Raw genomic sequence first — 15,028 nt, forward strand, 5'->3', positions numbered from 1 at the left:
TTTCCCTTTGAGTTGCGGATCACCGAAAAACCACCTCAATAATCCCACAAAAACCGTATTACATATTCTGTATTCTGAGTCGAATGAACCCGACGGAGCTATGAATCTCAATTAAATAGAATTTCCCTGTACATATTTCTTTAAAAGGATGTAAAATAGAAGTCAAGTTCTAAATAAAAAACCGAACACATACAACTTACATCTTATTAGAAGCATCACATATATACGTATAAGATGCATGTATAATATGATATTTGGCATTCATTTAAAAAAAAATATAGCCGACTACAGCTTTTTCATAAGATCATATATAAATCAATACAAATGTCATCAAATCCGCTAAATCACATTATATTATATTGGGTCAAATCACGTTATTATTTGTTTTTTATTACATATTTCAGTGCCTTTATTTATTTTATTAACAACATAGATAGTGTTGCGGCAAGTATTTCCCAATTTATTTCCAAAAAACCTCAAAATAAACTTATCATTTAGTTAGGTTTGCGTCGGACTTTTTGCGATTAAATTGAAAAAAAAAAAAAAAACTGTTGAAAAGTGAAAATAACGCTGCTGCCGGCATAAATCTATTTCTGGAAATAACGATCTAGTTCTGTTTCTTTTTGATTTGGCTGTAACACAGCCGTGCTCAGTGTACCTTTCGCCAACTTTTTGTCCGAATTAAACATATTCCACATAAATATTGCGAAGTGGTTGAAATATGGCCGACCTGGGAGAAACTACATATTTATCAAGTATATTTCCACCTTTTATGATCGCCGGTTTACATTCAAAGGTTTTTGCAATCGTGCTCAAGGATATTTGCGTATTTGGAATAAATTTATACATACACACAATTGTTTAATATATACATATATTTATTATTATAATATATACCTACTAGGTATTGATTTAAAAAATAAAGAATGTATACTATGATTTAAAAAATAAAGAATGTATATATCTAGGTAGGTATCTTAATATATTGTAATATTTACATAATTTACATATTTATTTTAAAAATATTTACTTGGATTCGTTCAGGAACACGAGATGCGTGTTCCGTGGGTTGATAATTGCGGCAATTGTATCATCTGTCACCAGAGATAAAAATATTGCGCAAGCTAAAGTCAAATCAAACGTCAATATAGTTACATAATTACACGGGTTTGTAGCATGAAATTTCGATTAAATCATGTATGATCATCCTGTCTTTCGATTTATCTAAGGTTGTGAATATCTAAGGTAGTGAATATGATGTGGATATAATTTCGAGACTATTGTTACTATGTTAAGCTGTGTTGATTTAGACTTAATTTAAATAATGAAGTATTTGACTTTGATGTTTATCATAGCAATTAAGAAATTTCAGAAGGTATCTACGCAAAATATTATAGAACAAATTTTTGAATTTGGCAATGAGAATCCTAAAAACTTCGTAATTTTGAAAACTGAAGGCAGGATGGAAAACATGATAAAGGGTCAAGATATCACTTTTAAGGTATAACCTTATAAGGTATAAACTTATAAAACTTATAAGGTAATTTTGATTAATTGTAACGATTATTAATGTGAAAGTATGTTTCTTTGTTAACTCTGCAAGCTTCGTCATACATGTAGTTTGAAATACGGACATAAGTTAGGGCCTTTCATCTCGGAAAAATTAATGATCCCGTGGGAAATTTGCGCGAGCAAAGTCACGGGCAAAAGCTATATTTTTGATAATATCAGTTAAGATCTCGATCAATCGACTACCCATGTGGTTCATGTGGATTGAAGTAAGTAATGAACAACCCATATAACTAGAAAAATGTACAATAGGCGGCCTTATCGCTGTAGTGCAATTTATTCCAGGCTATCTCAGAAACAAAAGTAAATTTATGAACATAGAAATAAAGTAATCATGTACGCCACTGGCGCTTTTTTCTTTTCCTAGCTATTTATGTTCCTCACTCTTAAATTAGACGATGATCTAGCTGATCTAGGAGCTAGCTTGTAATCTCATCATCTTAGTCATGCCCTCACGGCATAGGGTCGTGACCACCAGTAGTTGTGGTTTCCTTGAGGGCCTTCAACGCAACACGATCATCTGCCTGCCTGATAGATTTTGCTACGTGTTCTACACACAGCAAAATCAATCCTTATCATATGTCCATCTAGCTGATGCTCTTATTGGTGATTTAAAAAATATATATTTTTGTTACTTTCGCCTATTATGTTCCCGTTTCATTCTCGGCTGTTATGCGTCGGGGACGCCGTGTGACGTCAACTATCTTTCGATGCCTTAGCCGGTCCTTAATATGGAGTGATTTTATTCTAGCTCGGGAATCACTCGCCTTAACCATAAAAAAATATAATTTCCTAGATTTATCCTTACGCGTCCATGTGTTCATACAGGTGCCAGTCTGTCATACCGTGAATCACATTAAAGTGTCTATCGACAACCCAGTGGCGACGCCATCGGTGACGTCTACCCCTGACAACCGTCATGTGAGCATTATATATGGAGAATCACAACACAGCAAATCAAAGTACACAATATTCTTTAGGGCGGTGAAACAATGCAGTTCGTTGAACGAATATTTATGTTATTTGATTCAAGCTTTTTGTAATTGAAATTAAAAAATCTGTAAATCGATGTTGTAATGTTGTTCATTTACTTAATCCACTGTTCAGAAAAGTTCTCCGTGGCCGTCAAAATATCTATATTCTATATCCAAAGCCACTACAGTTCTTGTTATATTATCTTAATGTCTCTATCATGTTTGTGGCCTCCCTTTCGATAGAACTCATGAGCATACCAATTTGGTAGTAACATAATACAAAAATGCCGGCTGAAAACCGGCCAAGTGCGAGTCGGACGGAACCAAATTTGTCTTCATTAATACGACACAGTACTGATTCATTTATATTATACTTACTTGTAGGAATATTATAGCTCTAGAATAAAACGAACTGCAAATAATTATATAATATAGTGATAATTAAAATTTATACAATATGATTACTTGTTCTTGTAACATGAACTAGTTAAACCAGGAACAAGAAAATACCATATCAAGTTACACAGAGTATTTGGAGAGTGTTCTGAGGAGCTGTTCGAGTTTATGCCAGCCGCTGAATCCACAGCCGTGAGGAGTGATTTCACCCCCATCATCACTCAACTATATTCTGTTTTTCACGTAATTTCTTCCTTCGCTGTATACATTTCTCCCAGCTGTGTTCCTTAATAGTTTCGACTTTTGGGCATTCAAGAAAAGAATCTATCGATTCCTCAAAATGTTATTTGCAAAAACATGAGTTTACATTATTTACAATGTGGTGATAAAAGAATACTTAATCCTACATTTATCTCTCCTATCCTATGTTTTACCGGCTATGGGTATGCAAATTCAAATGGAGAGCATGCTATGAACCTACAAAACAAAAAGTAATAAATAATATAACACTATTGCATTGATACTATTTACATTATTGTCGTTTTCATGTCGTCAATCAGTAACGATCTAAGGTTCTATAAAAAAACATAATTCAAATCTTTATATTGTTGAAGAACTTTATATTTTTATCGTTTGCCCACTATAAGTACTGCAAAAAACTCCAAATTCATTACAAATTTGTCGTTGCTACCTCTGTGCTTGGATTCAAGTTACCCTGTAACATGACGTTGCTTAAGCGATTGTACAGTTTCCATAACTAAAATATTCCACATCTTATCAGTTCACCATTAAGTCAGTCACCAAACTTCAACGACCTTACTTCCGTAAATTTTAATAACGTTTTGTATCCATGGTAAATATGGACTGACAGGTACGAAACCATTCAATACTGGGTGACGGCGATTATCTACGGATTCGGCTAAGCATGCGACACCAGCGATTTGACTCCCAACGAACAAAGGTCCCCCTGGGTCACCTATAAATGGAGCAGCTCGTCTTTGAACACAACTCTGTGCCACTAGCAATAAAGGATCACCATCAAACGATTTGTCTTTCTTCTGTGTATCATAAATAACTCCTTCGCCAATTTGAAGCGGTCCAGTTTTTAGCTTCTTCATTTTCTCCACATCAAATGTTCGTAAACCATTGATCCCACCGTATCCGGCGTATTCCACAACTCTACCCAGAAGCGTTTTATAGTCTACCGCTTTGAGTCTACCATAATTTTTCATAACTAAAGGTTGAACTTGAATCAAGCCGATATCGTTGTTAAAATATTTTTGTCCATGTGTATATCCTGGATGGGCTATTTGCGTTAATATATGTGATTTGCAAATAGTTTCGTTCATAGGTACCGACATGTTGCCACACCTAAAACGACAAAGTACCATTGTATTGATTTTGGATACCTACACAATGTTATCCTCGGGCTTCCAGGCATCATAACCTCGAATGAAACTGAGAAACTCCTCAGAAGACAGAGAAGAGGGTGCTCTATGCTCTTTAACGTCCCCATCACGTTTTTTATTTTAATGAATAACGATAATAAATCCTTGTAACTACAATCCTAGGGACCAACACTGTTTGAATGAGTTTCTTTCAGCATTTCTTTTCAGCAGTGGTCGTTCCGAAATGCTAGTAGTTTGTAGCTTTGGTAAACATCATTTAATATGACGTGAAAAAGTGCCTGTGAAGGCCTAATTTCTGAATAAATGATTTGATTTTGATTTTGATTTTGACATTTTGTATAATGGAAAACTTATTTAAAAAAAATCATTTATCTGTGATATTCTGTGATATTTTTTATTTTCCCAGTCTTAAACTATCAACATATAATTTACTATCTGCGCCCCGGGGATTCGCTCCCGTGGGAATTTCGGCATAAAAAGTACTCTATGTATTATTACAGGTTATATTCTACCAGTGTACCAAATTTAATAAACAAGTCCAGTAGATTTTGCGTGTAAGAGTAACAAATATACATCCTAATAAACTTTCGCATTTATAACATTAGTAGGATTAGGCCTTACCGGACATATTGCAGGGAGGGTATCAGGCAGCGCGCCGATGTGATCGCAAACTGGCTATTAATCAGTGACCCCGAGCAAGTTCTCACGTAGCTCGCCGATGAAGCACTGTCAATTTTAGACATGAGGCTGACTATAAACGCATATTCACTATAACGGGCGTTCCTTAATTGCTGAGCGCGTACACGACGCGGCAAATGAACTCTGTTTTGACTGGCCACATCCAATAATATCATTAGCAGTAAACATCTGTAATTCAGAAGTTGCTGGCATCATTTCGTCTGATAGAAAAATACATGTAGTTTGAAGGACGGAAAAAGGATATGGGGTAATTTTCATCCCGGAAAAATAACTGCTGCCGTGGGAATCACACGCGAGCGGAGCCGCGGGCGTAGCTATTGTGTTCTAAATACAAACCTTATTATGCTTCTAGACATTATTGAAGACAAATCATAAATAAATACAATTTATTTTCGATGAGGTGCATTGGCCTAACTTTTTGCCTGTATAAAAGCTATATTTTGATGCTAATAATAACAGTGTAAAACAGTTTTAAAAACGAAAACAAAGATCATAATTATTTGGCTTCCGATAAAACGCAAATTAATTTTATTAAGTTGTATATATATGTCACATTATTGCTTTTTGTTTTTCATTTTATTGTATGACCATTTCGAAATCAATTTTTTATATATGGTTATTATATTTAAAAAAAAAATTATATCGATCGTTACTATAAAACATTTTATTGTTATCGATAGAGCGATCGTTTATGTAAAATAAAATATACATTCGACAAGAAAGTAAAATAACAGTAAATCAAAATAATTTAAGAAAAATACCAGAAGCTTTTCCTAAAGAATTCTGTGGGCGAAGTGCGGGTTAGCATTTCACTTATCACCATCGAATCGATTCGAAACGAGACACAGCGAACCAATCATATTTCGCCATTGTGACGCAACGACAACCACACGGCAATGTCATTGGTTCGCTGCGTGTCACTTCGAATCGATCCGACGGTGAGAAGTAAAAATGCAAACTCGCACTACGCCCTCTGAATCCTGTAAAAACGTCATAGTGAGAAAACTTGTATCTACTATATTTTATGAACCATAAAGTTATCTATATAATTATTATTACTATTGTAATTGTTGTTAATGCAAGATTTTAACAATACATAAGAAGCGTTGCATCAGTCACTTTAACTTTAACCTGCGCAGAACAACGCAAAGTATGTCATTGTATCTAAACGACGGCGGCGGCGCGCAGGTTAATTATAACGTCTAAATTGACTGGTGCAACTCACTCTTATAGTTTAAGATTTTGACGTTAACGAATGCAAAATATAATCCAATTAATGTAATCATAAAAATGTCAATCAAATCTCAATTGATGAGTGAATCAATACTGTAATCTATCCACTAGTTATGCGTGAAATTTAAACATGGGGTCGAATTTGGAAATTTGAAATCTTAATTAAAAAATTTCAAACTTTTTTCAATAGAAAAAATGACAAGCATTGCATAATAAGGTATTACATAGTTTCTTTGTTCAGATTACATACTGTAGTACGTTTATATCCTTTACGGGGTAGACAGAGCCAAAAGTTGCGAAACTAAAATGCTGCGTTTATCTATATGGTGAGGTTATTGGTGAAATTTTTATTAGATAGTGAATAGTAGCTAGCACGTCGTCATGAGCAGAGTTTTTTTTTGGACTCCTCGCTTCCACAGTTCGTCAGGATGATAAAATCCCTAAGGAGAAATGGTTGGATAGATGGATTAACTCCGAAGCGGTTAACAAAACTCTTATCGCCGACCCCAACGCGAAAATACTGGACGCAAATAAATAGGTGCCGAACTTCGCGAGGAAGACGCGCCGAATTGCTGTGCAGATGGAACTTCTCGGACAGTCCTCTGGGTCGCTGCGCGGAGATCCAAAGTATGCGGCACGTCACTGACCTCTGTCCATTATACTCTATTGAAGGTGGCATTGTCACGATCCACGAAGCCGACAATGTTATCCAAAGGTGGATTGATGGCTTGCCTTTCGATTTTTAGTCCCAGTTTGTGTTGTATGGGGAAAAAAACTATTCGCAAATAATAATAATATAATGAGAAGATAATATAGATAGATTGATAATAATTATAATATTTATAATATTGATAATATAGATATAAAATAGAAGATAAGAAAAGGTAAATTACGATTTCTGCGTATCCTATCTATATTCAATTCTAATCGATGCTGTACTATATTATTCAAATATTTAAGAAGAAATTTGTAGTTTCATTTGTAACGAATAAACTTGAAAACTGCTTGACCGGTTTTGATGCAATTAGGTACACATATAACCAAATCAAATAATTTATTCAAAAATTAGACATTCACAGCTTTTTAGTTTTTTACATCATATTCTAAATTAAATAATTTTTACCAAAGCTACAAACTACTTTACATTTCGTAATGACCACTGCCGAGAAGAGCCTAACCTTTCACGATTATCATTTTTTTACTGCAAAAAAAAAACCGCCATATTCCTTAATCCGCACCTGTTTTGGTTGGTATGATGGATATAAATAGAAGATAAGTTCTCTGATTAATGTTTGCTTATAATGGAGTATTTCTTCTTTGTATTTATCTTTGGACAGTTAATGTTTCAACAGACATCAGGACAACGTAATGGCGATTATGTTTTTGAATTTGGAAAAGATAATAAATATAGTATTGTGATTTTAGAAACTCAAGGAATGATGGAAAATTGGATAAAGGGTCAAGAATACAATGTTGAGGTATATTTACGCCGTTCAATTATTATAAGTATGAATATACTTACTAATTAATAAAAAAAAAAAACTTTCCAGGTGCCATCTTCATGTTATTATATAAATTACGTAAAAGTGGAAATCGTCAACCCAGAAGCTAAGCCGCAAGTGACTAGCCTAAACTATCACGCGAATGTATTAATTAAATATAATGACACCCAAACAAGCTTGTCCAGATACACAATAATTTATAAAGCTATCGACTTTTGTACAACAACGAAGAATTTTAATATAATTTCCAGAGTTTAAATAAAATTGTCGCTTAATATATGTTTATTATATAGATTAAGAATAATACAAATTATACAATTTGTACCGTTTTAATTGTGAATGTAAAATATTTGTTTTACGTAGAGTTATTAATATAGGTATAACTATTGTAACTAACATTGCCGAATATTATGTACCTAAAATTTAACCAGTGGCGAATTAAAATGTTTGTTTCTTGCTGTTTGATTCACATTTCACTCTTTAAATGTTAACTAATATTAAACATCTTTACTGAGGTATATAATTTTTATTGTTAATAACAAGAATCTCGTGTTTTGTCCATATTACTTTGAGATTTTGGGGTTTCGTATCTAAAAAGGTATAAAAAGAAGGATCACTTCGTTGAACGTCTATGTATCCGTCTGTCAAGACCTCGCACGAGAATGCTTTGAGGTATCGAACGTTGAAATGTACAAAAAATATCCGGAATATGTAAGGTCTCGGCAGTCTCTCCTGGTTGTGAAAAAATTGAGCTTGGAAGTCATCATTATAAAAATATTTATCACCATTTATTTGGCATATTTTCGTTTAGTTTATCTAAAACCATAAAATTTAGCGGGAAACCAGATCAATCGCAAATTCCTAGATGAACAAGACCTAGGTGTGACACGTTGGGTACCATTTCTTATTATTGTTCTACGGTAAATAAAACCACATTTTTTCATCTTTCAATCCTAATATAGTAATATATATATATATATATAAATACTACTAATACTAGATCAAACTTCGTTCACCTATATTCTGTTTATATTAAATACTACGATTCGTTTCTTATGTAATAGTGATTTATTTCTTGAAGCTATAACATGAGTTTATTAATTATTAGAAAATTCTAATTTCAAAAGTTTAATCCATCGCATCGATCAATCGTAAAGCTTACAATTTTACAAAATGGATGAAACATCGAAAACAGAAATTGGACCCGTGTTACAATGCTGTTTAATTGAGTTTCTTCATTTGACATTTCTTCTCAGCAGTATTTTCTATTCCAATTGAATTACAATTCGGGTAAATAAAACAAGTATTAATGTGGAAATATTTTAAATATACCACTGAGTTTTGTACAAAAGTCTATAGCTTTGTAAATTATTGTGTGTTTCGATAAGCTTGTTTGTGTGTCGTTATACTTAATGAGGACTCCCCGAAGATTGTATTTGTTGGCTTTCACTATCGGCCTAGCTGCTGGGTTAACCACTACTACTTTTACATAATTGATGTATTCACATGAAGAAGGCACCTGTAACAATATTGATATAAGTATTTGAATATAAAAAACTTGTGTTTTTTTCTCTAAAATATAACCACTCCATTTCCTACTCTAGATGTTGTACAATCAACGTCAACTTTTGAAATTCACAGATCGTCACAGGCAATTTTTCACGTCAATTTTTTATTAAATACTTATATATAACTAGCTTTTACCTGCGGCTTCAACTGCGTAAATTTTCCACTGGAACAGTTATTTATTGTTTATATTCGGGACGAAAGGTACGTATCCCATGTACTTCCCCGTACTTCAAACTATATGCTAAATTTGCTAAACCTAAGTACCTACCTATGCTAAATTTCAAGAAGATTGGGTGGGTAGATAAAGCGTGAAGAGGCAACAAACAGAATTATTTTCTCATTTATAATATTAAGTTGGCATTGGGATGTGTCAAAAAGCTACAACGTATTACATATATAAATAAATAAAATAAAATTCATTCATTTCAGATGTCAAAGATCCATATAACTTCTAATTATAAATTAAATAAGATTTAATTATTATAAAATTATAGGTACACCAATTACAATAAAACAATCGTTTAATACCTTCTCTCCGGCAGAGGTACTGTGAGATATCTATCACAGCCGCTGTGCCGGAGGTAAGGACATATATAATTTCTCAAAAAGCTACAAACTATAAAACAGCAGATTTTATATTTTAACAATAAGCAATTTACCTTGATATTGTATTGTTGAATCTTCACCCAATTCTCCATCATGCCTTGAGTTTCCAGAACCACGAAACTGTTGGGATTGTCTTTTCCGAATTCGAAAACATGTTCCTTTTCAACTTGCCACCCTGATATACTCTGTAATATTAACTGTCCTAAGAAAAATATAAGCAATATGTATTCCATTATTACAAAATTAAAGAAACAATAGTATAGATTTATCTTCTATATATATCCATCATATAAATTAAATCAGGTGCGCATTAAGGATGGAAATTGTTTTCAGTAAAATAAACGTTAGGAATTTCTATGGGAGCTTTACGAAATCACCAAAGTTTGAGCTAACTCTACCGATAGTGGCCGTCATAATAACCAACCGATCAACTTTTCGTGACGATAATATGTCATACACAATATTGTGTTTTCATTTATATGAAGCAGTGGTGGTGTAATGGTTAAGACGCCCGCCTGTGGATCGAAAGGTCTCAGGCTCAGGTTGTATACCAATCTGACTTATATATAGTAGTTTTCGTAGACCACCAATTGCTTCCGGTGGAGGAAACCTGCACATACTGGTGGGTAGTCTCGGTCACTATTGTGTATGCGACTATCTGCCACTAGATGGGGGTAAGTAGTCGTAAAAGTCATGTCAGATGCCTTTAGGCGGCTTGAATGAAATCTGACACCAGTGTTAGCAATAACACACTCGATATGCTGATGATTTCTATGCAAGCTAAGGGTGCTATGATTTTACATATTTTTTGTGATAGAGTATTTTTATTATTGTTTACAGCTTTAAAGTAACCACTGCAAAAAATTTGTCGTTTTTTCTCAATAAAAATCGAAATAAATTGTTTTTTGCAACGTAATATTTAGTTTTATAAACTTAATTCCACCCTGTGTTGGAATCTCTCGCGTAACTAATGCATAGATTACAGTATTGATTTACTCATTAACAAAGATTCGATTGACATAATTGTATATATCTGTTACGGCTAAATCCCGAAGTTCGGACAGACCTAGATTTAGCCGTTATCATTCCGTCTAGACCTGGGTGTAGCTCAGTTGTAACTCAGTTATTTGCACGGAGTAGAACGCTGATTCCGGTTAGTTCTACTAAATTATTATTCTTTTCCCCCCAGGCGGACTGGTCGGAACAGTTCGTGCTGAACGTCCACGGAGGGTCTGTGATGCCGTGTGGAGACGGAGTCAGGGTGCTCTTCCAGTACCCAGAGTGTGTGCTAGAGGGCGCTGACAGAGTGCGCGTGTTTGGGAGGGATGCCGACCGGCTGCGGTACGTCGCGGAACGCCGAGTGAGGAGGTCAGTAGTAGTGCAACTGCTAGCCAATATTGGACTGTGACTTTCAAAGAAGGTCGAAAAATCCTGAAGCAAGATGCCTATTTATATACTTGATTTATGATTTCTATAGCTTCTTTGTACAGTCAGTGATATGGATAATGTTTTTGCAGAAGGACATTTGGCATTTTGACTACTAATAATTCCATGATCTTGACTTATTGCCCCAAGTATGTTTATGAAATACGATTGACCGTTTACAGGCTGCCTAACATTATACGTTAAATCATTTTAAATAATCCGGAGATTAATACGATTTGTTGTTTTTATTTTCGCAGATATAAGACTACAATGGAATGTCCTTATATCTGTGTTTTTTTAACATTTCTCAGGGGTCAACACACAGCGTCTTTCGACTGTCGGCTGTTCAATGAGAGATACCCAGAATACTGCTTCGTCTACGTGTCTCAGGCCGTGACCGGTGCTGTAGCAGATGTTAGAATGGACTGCCTGCCTACGTTACCACTCTCTGGTGAGGCTTCTTACGATGTAAAATGAAAGAAATGTTATTTGCTTGCATTTAAAAAACTTGTATTTTTATTCTTGTTTCATGTATTTTCTGTACTTTGTTATATTATTGAGAGAAAAATTGTATGCCTTTAGATTGGCTGTGGCAGTATAGTTCTCGATCCAAATAATGTAGTTTCTTATAGATTCTAGTAAAATAATAAATTAAGGAAGCTCGTATACTACCTTTTTGTACTCCGTGCGTAATACTCGTTTTTGTATTCATGTTGCTGTGCCCGCCAGGGTCCATAAATATGTGCTTTTTTATATATGCTTTTTTATGTATGCAATAAAAATATTAAGTATTGAGTAGTCACACTTCAAATTCTGTCAAAAAATGTTACATAATATCGAAAATAATGTATATTGAAATGACTTTGTCATGAAAAATATTAGGAGCAATTTCAGGAAGTATTATCAGAAACTATATCCACCTAGTTTCAGAGTGATTGTGAGTATATAACAATAGAACAGGTATTAGTATAACAGATTGAATTGATAAAGACAATACCCGTTTCAAAGAAAGGTCGATCCTACTCGTAAAAGGGGTTCGGCTATATTATTTTGAAGAGCCTTACAATTAATGCTCTGGTCGCAGATGGCGGAGCGGGTGGTTGGGGTGAGTGGTCGCCATGGTCGGCCTGCCCTGCGCCTGGTCACTGCTCGACCAGGACTCGCAGCAGACACAGGTTCTGCGACAACCCAGCACCGGCCTACGGCGGGAAATATTGTGAGGTACGTGAAAGTAAAACCTTTAGGGCTGAAATACACCGGGCATGTAAATAGGTATAAGAATAGATATAAAAATACATTTTCTCCTATGGATATCATAGAAAGCGCCTACCGGACACATAGGTTTGCGCTCCCCGAACATATTACGCAATTTCAATGATTACATCAAAATGTTACACCAAAATTATTACGAGTTACGACATTAAGTACCAGGTGTTTTTCTATTTTGTTGATCTATATTAATTATTATTATTACCGTTACATTTCAACCTTCATGAGTGTTCTTATTTTTCTTCTTGCTTTTTGACATATTTCAATGCTTAGCAACGTGCTGTCAACATTTTGAAACCTTGATACTTTTTACTCTATTTTAAATCAAATAAATCCCACTATTTATAAAAATGGGTCCAAAGAAACAGCAAGCGAAAGAAGAACCACAACAAACTAGGGGTACTGGTGGATTTACAGAAGTGGAAAAAACTTTTTTAGAACTTCAAGTAGCTGAATGCAATCGTAAAATAGCAAGGCTTCGAGCAGCTGTTGATGAATATGAAGTTAGAAATGAAGAACTTCAAAAAGCATATGATAAACTTGATGAAGATAGAGCAGATATCATAGCTTATCTCAAAAAGACACTCAACTTGAAAAATGAAGAAAACAATGAACTAAAAGATAAAGTTAAAGGTCTTGAAGAGATACGAGAAATTGAGACTAAAGAGTTCAAACAAACTGTTGATGAATTAGAAAAAAACTTCACTACTATGAAAGATCAGCTTACATCTGAAAATAAATTATTAGCTGGTAAATTGAATACGTTAGAAGAATTTAGAGCAATTAGAGATGATTTGATGAGGAAATTTGAACAACAAGAGCAAGATTTTAAAGATCAAGAAATGAAGTACAAGAGAGTCATCTATGATGCTGAAAAGAAATTTGTGATCAGCAAAGATAAATTAAAAAAAGAAATGGAAGGTCAGTTATTACAGCTTGCCCAAGATTTTCAAGATGCAACAGAATTAAGAATCGCTGCTTCAACGCATAGGGTAATCAGAGAAAATATAGCTATAAATAATGAGTTAGATAATATTTTAGCTACACAGGCTAAATTGGCTGATCAGAATGAAAAATACAAAGAAAGCGAAAGATCGGCTCGGATTGCAATGGAGTTAGCTGAAGAAGAACGAGATAAAGCTATAAATAAAAACGTCGTGCAACTGAAAGTTATAGATCAATTAACTATTGCTTTTCAAGAGATGAAGAAAAATCAAGCTATGCATCATAAAAAAATCGTTGATTTTGAAGTACAACAAGCGCATATTCAAAAATTAAGCAAAGAAAATGAAAACTTGGTTTTGCAAGTTAGGATATTGGAACAAAACTTACACAATAAAATGAATTTCCAAAATAAGGCAATTATCGAAGCAAATAGAATTGCCGAAGAATGTACGAGATTAAAAAGTATATTGAAAGAAGCTGCTATAGCTGTAAAAGCTGCTTTAAAGTTGGATCAATGGGCTACCACCGATCCTTCAAGAGAAGTCATGGATAGGCAAGTATTACTGACACGGTTGCTGGAAATTGTTTCGCAATATCGTGATATTCAGCGTGCTGAGTCTGTTGAAACTTTAGCATCATTCGACAAAGTATACAAAGAGGGTGATCTAGGATTTGTTCCAAAACCTGTACAGAAAAAATCAAGGCAGTCTCTTGCTGTATCACATATTTCACGAACGCACGAAGAATCTGTTACTAAACCAGAACGTACGAGTCCCTCGTCAATTTCACTGGTATCATCATCTCTTGGCAGTGTTAAAACAATACCTAGTATTAAATTAGTCCCTGCTGAATCTGCACCAGAGCTAGTTGAGAAAGAAAGTATTCCGTCGTTTGTCACTTCAACAAAGTCATCTGAGAGTGTAGTGGCTGATGTGGAACCAGAAGAAGGCGAAGGAACGGAGATTGAAAAGATGCTGGAGGCAAGCAAATTGGAAATTCAGAGATCAATTATGAAGGATTTAGCGTATTCTCAAATGGCAATGCAATCTCAACTGAAATTCTCAAAGGACCAGGTGAGAAGTTCAACAATATTAGAAGAGGGAGAGGAAGGTGAAAAACGTGACTCTAAAGTTGCGTTCGATGAAAATGTTGAAGTTGATGAAGGAAAGACCGGAGATCAAGAAGACGACGATGAAGAAAAGAAAGAAGGTGACGATACAGGTGAAGACAAAAAGGAACCAGCTGAAGAGTAGACGGAATAGTACATTCGTGGTTTTCATATTTTTCTTTATTGTTTTAAAAATTCATCAATAAACATTTTAATTTGTTTAACAATATGTCCTAATTTTTTTCCTGTATATTTCTTTTCCCAATATTTGAGGGATGTTCTAAAAATAAAAGTACATTTATATGCTATATATTATGGGATATA

General features: G+C 34.3%; 2 protein-coding genes and 2 long non-coding RNA genes across 13 annotated transcripts in view; 3 read left to right on the forward strand and 1 right to left on the reverse strand.

The window, feature by feature from the left end:
* gogo (golden goal) overlaps positions 1-15,028 on the forward strand; it is a 183,036-nt gene that overhangs the window by 157,657 nt on the left and 10,351 nt on the right. For all 8 annotated transcript variants that reach the window (XM_053748409.1, XM_053748410.1, XM_053748412.1 and 5 more), the window contains 3 exons: positions 11,147-11,325; positions 11,694-11,833; positions 12,467-12,603. In XM_053748409.1, coding sequence (XP_053604384.1) covers positions 11,147-11,325; positions 11,694-11,833; positions 12,467-12,603 — 456 coding nt within the window. The remainder of the gene's footprint in view (positions 1-11,146; positions 11,326-11,693; positions 11,834-12,466; positions 12,604-15,028) is intronic.
* Positions 5,683-8,253, forward strand: LOC128671735 (uncharacterized). 3 transcript variants are annotated; one of them, XR_010369964.1, is made up of 4 exons: positions 5,683-6,497; positions 6,700-7,164; positions 7,706-7,758; positions 7,831-8,253. It is a non-coding gene; the product is annotated as an uncharacterized LOC128671735 (long non-coding RNA). The 3 variants fall into 3 exon arrangements; XR_010369965.1 differs by lacking the exon at positions 6,700-7,164 and having other exon boundaries at positions 5,684-6,497; XR_008404875.1 differs by lacking the exons at positions 5,683-6,497; positions 6,700-7,164 and having other exon boundaries at positions 7,174-7,758.
* LOC128671734 (uncharacterized) lies at positions 9,089-10,358 on the reverse strand. The gene is made up of 2 exons (XR_008404874.1): positions 10,011-10,358; positions 9,089-9,301 (listed from the first exon to the last, which is right to left on the reverse strand). It is a non-coding gene; the product is annotated as an uncharacterized LOC128671734 (long non-coding RNA).
* On the forward strand, positions 12,615-14,933 carry LOC128671705 (uncharacterized protein). Its single transcript, XM_053748427.1, has one exon. The coding sequence runs from the start codon at positions 13,002-13,004 to the stop codon at positions 14,847-14,849; it is 1,848 nt and encodes a 615-aa protein (XP_053604402.1). The 5' UTR covers positions 12,615-13,001; the 3' UTR covers positions 14,850-14,933.

The sequence above is a fragment of the Plodia interpunctella genome, chromosome 8 (assembly GCF_027563975.2).
Source record: "Plodia interpunctella isolate USDA-ARS_2022_Savannah chromosome 8, ilPloInte3.2, whole genome shotgun sequence".
Lineage (NCBI taxonomy): Eukaryota > Metazoa > Arthropoda > Insecta > Lepidoptera > Pyralidae > Plodia > Plodia interpunctella.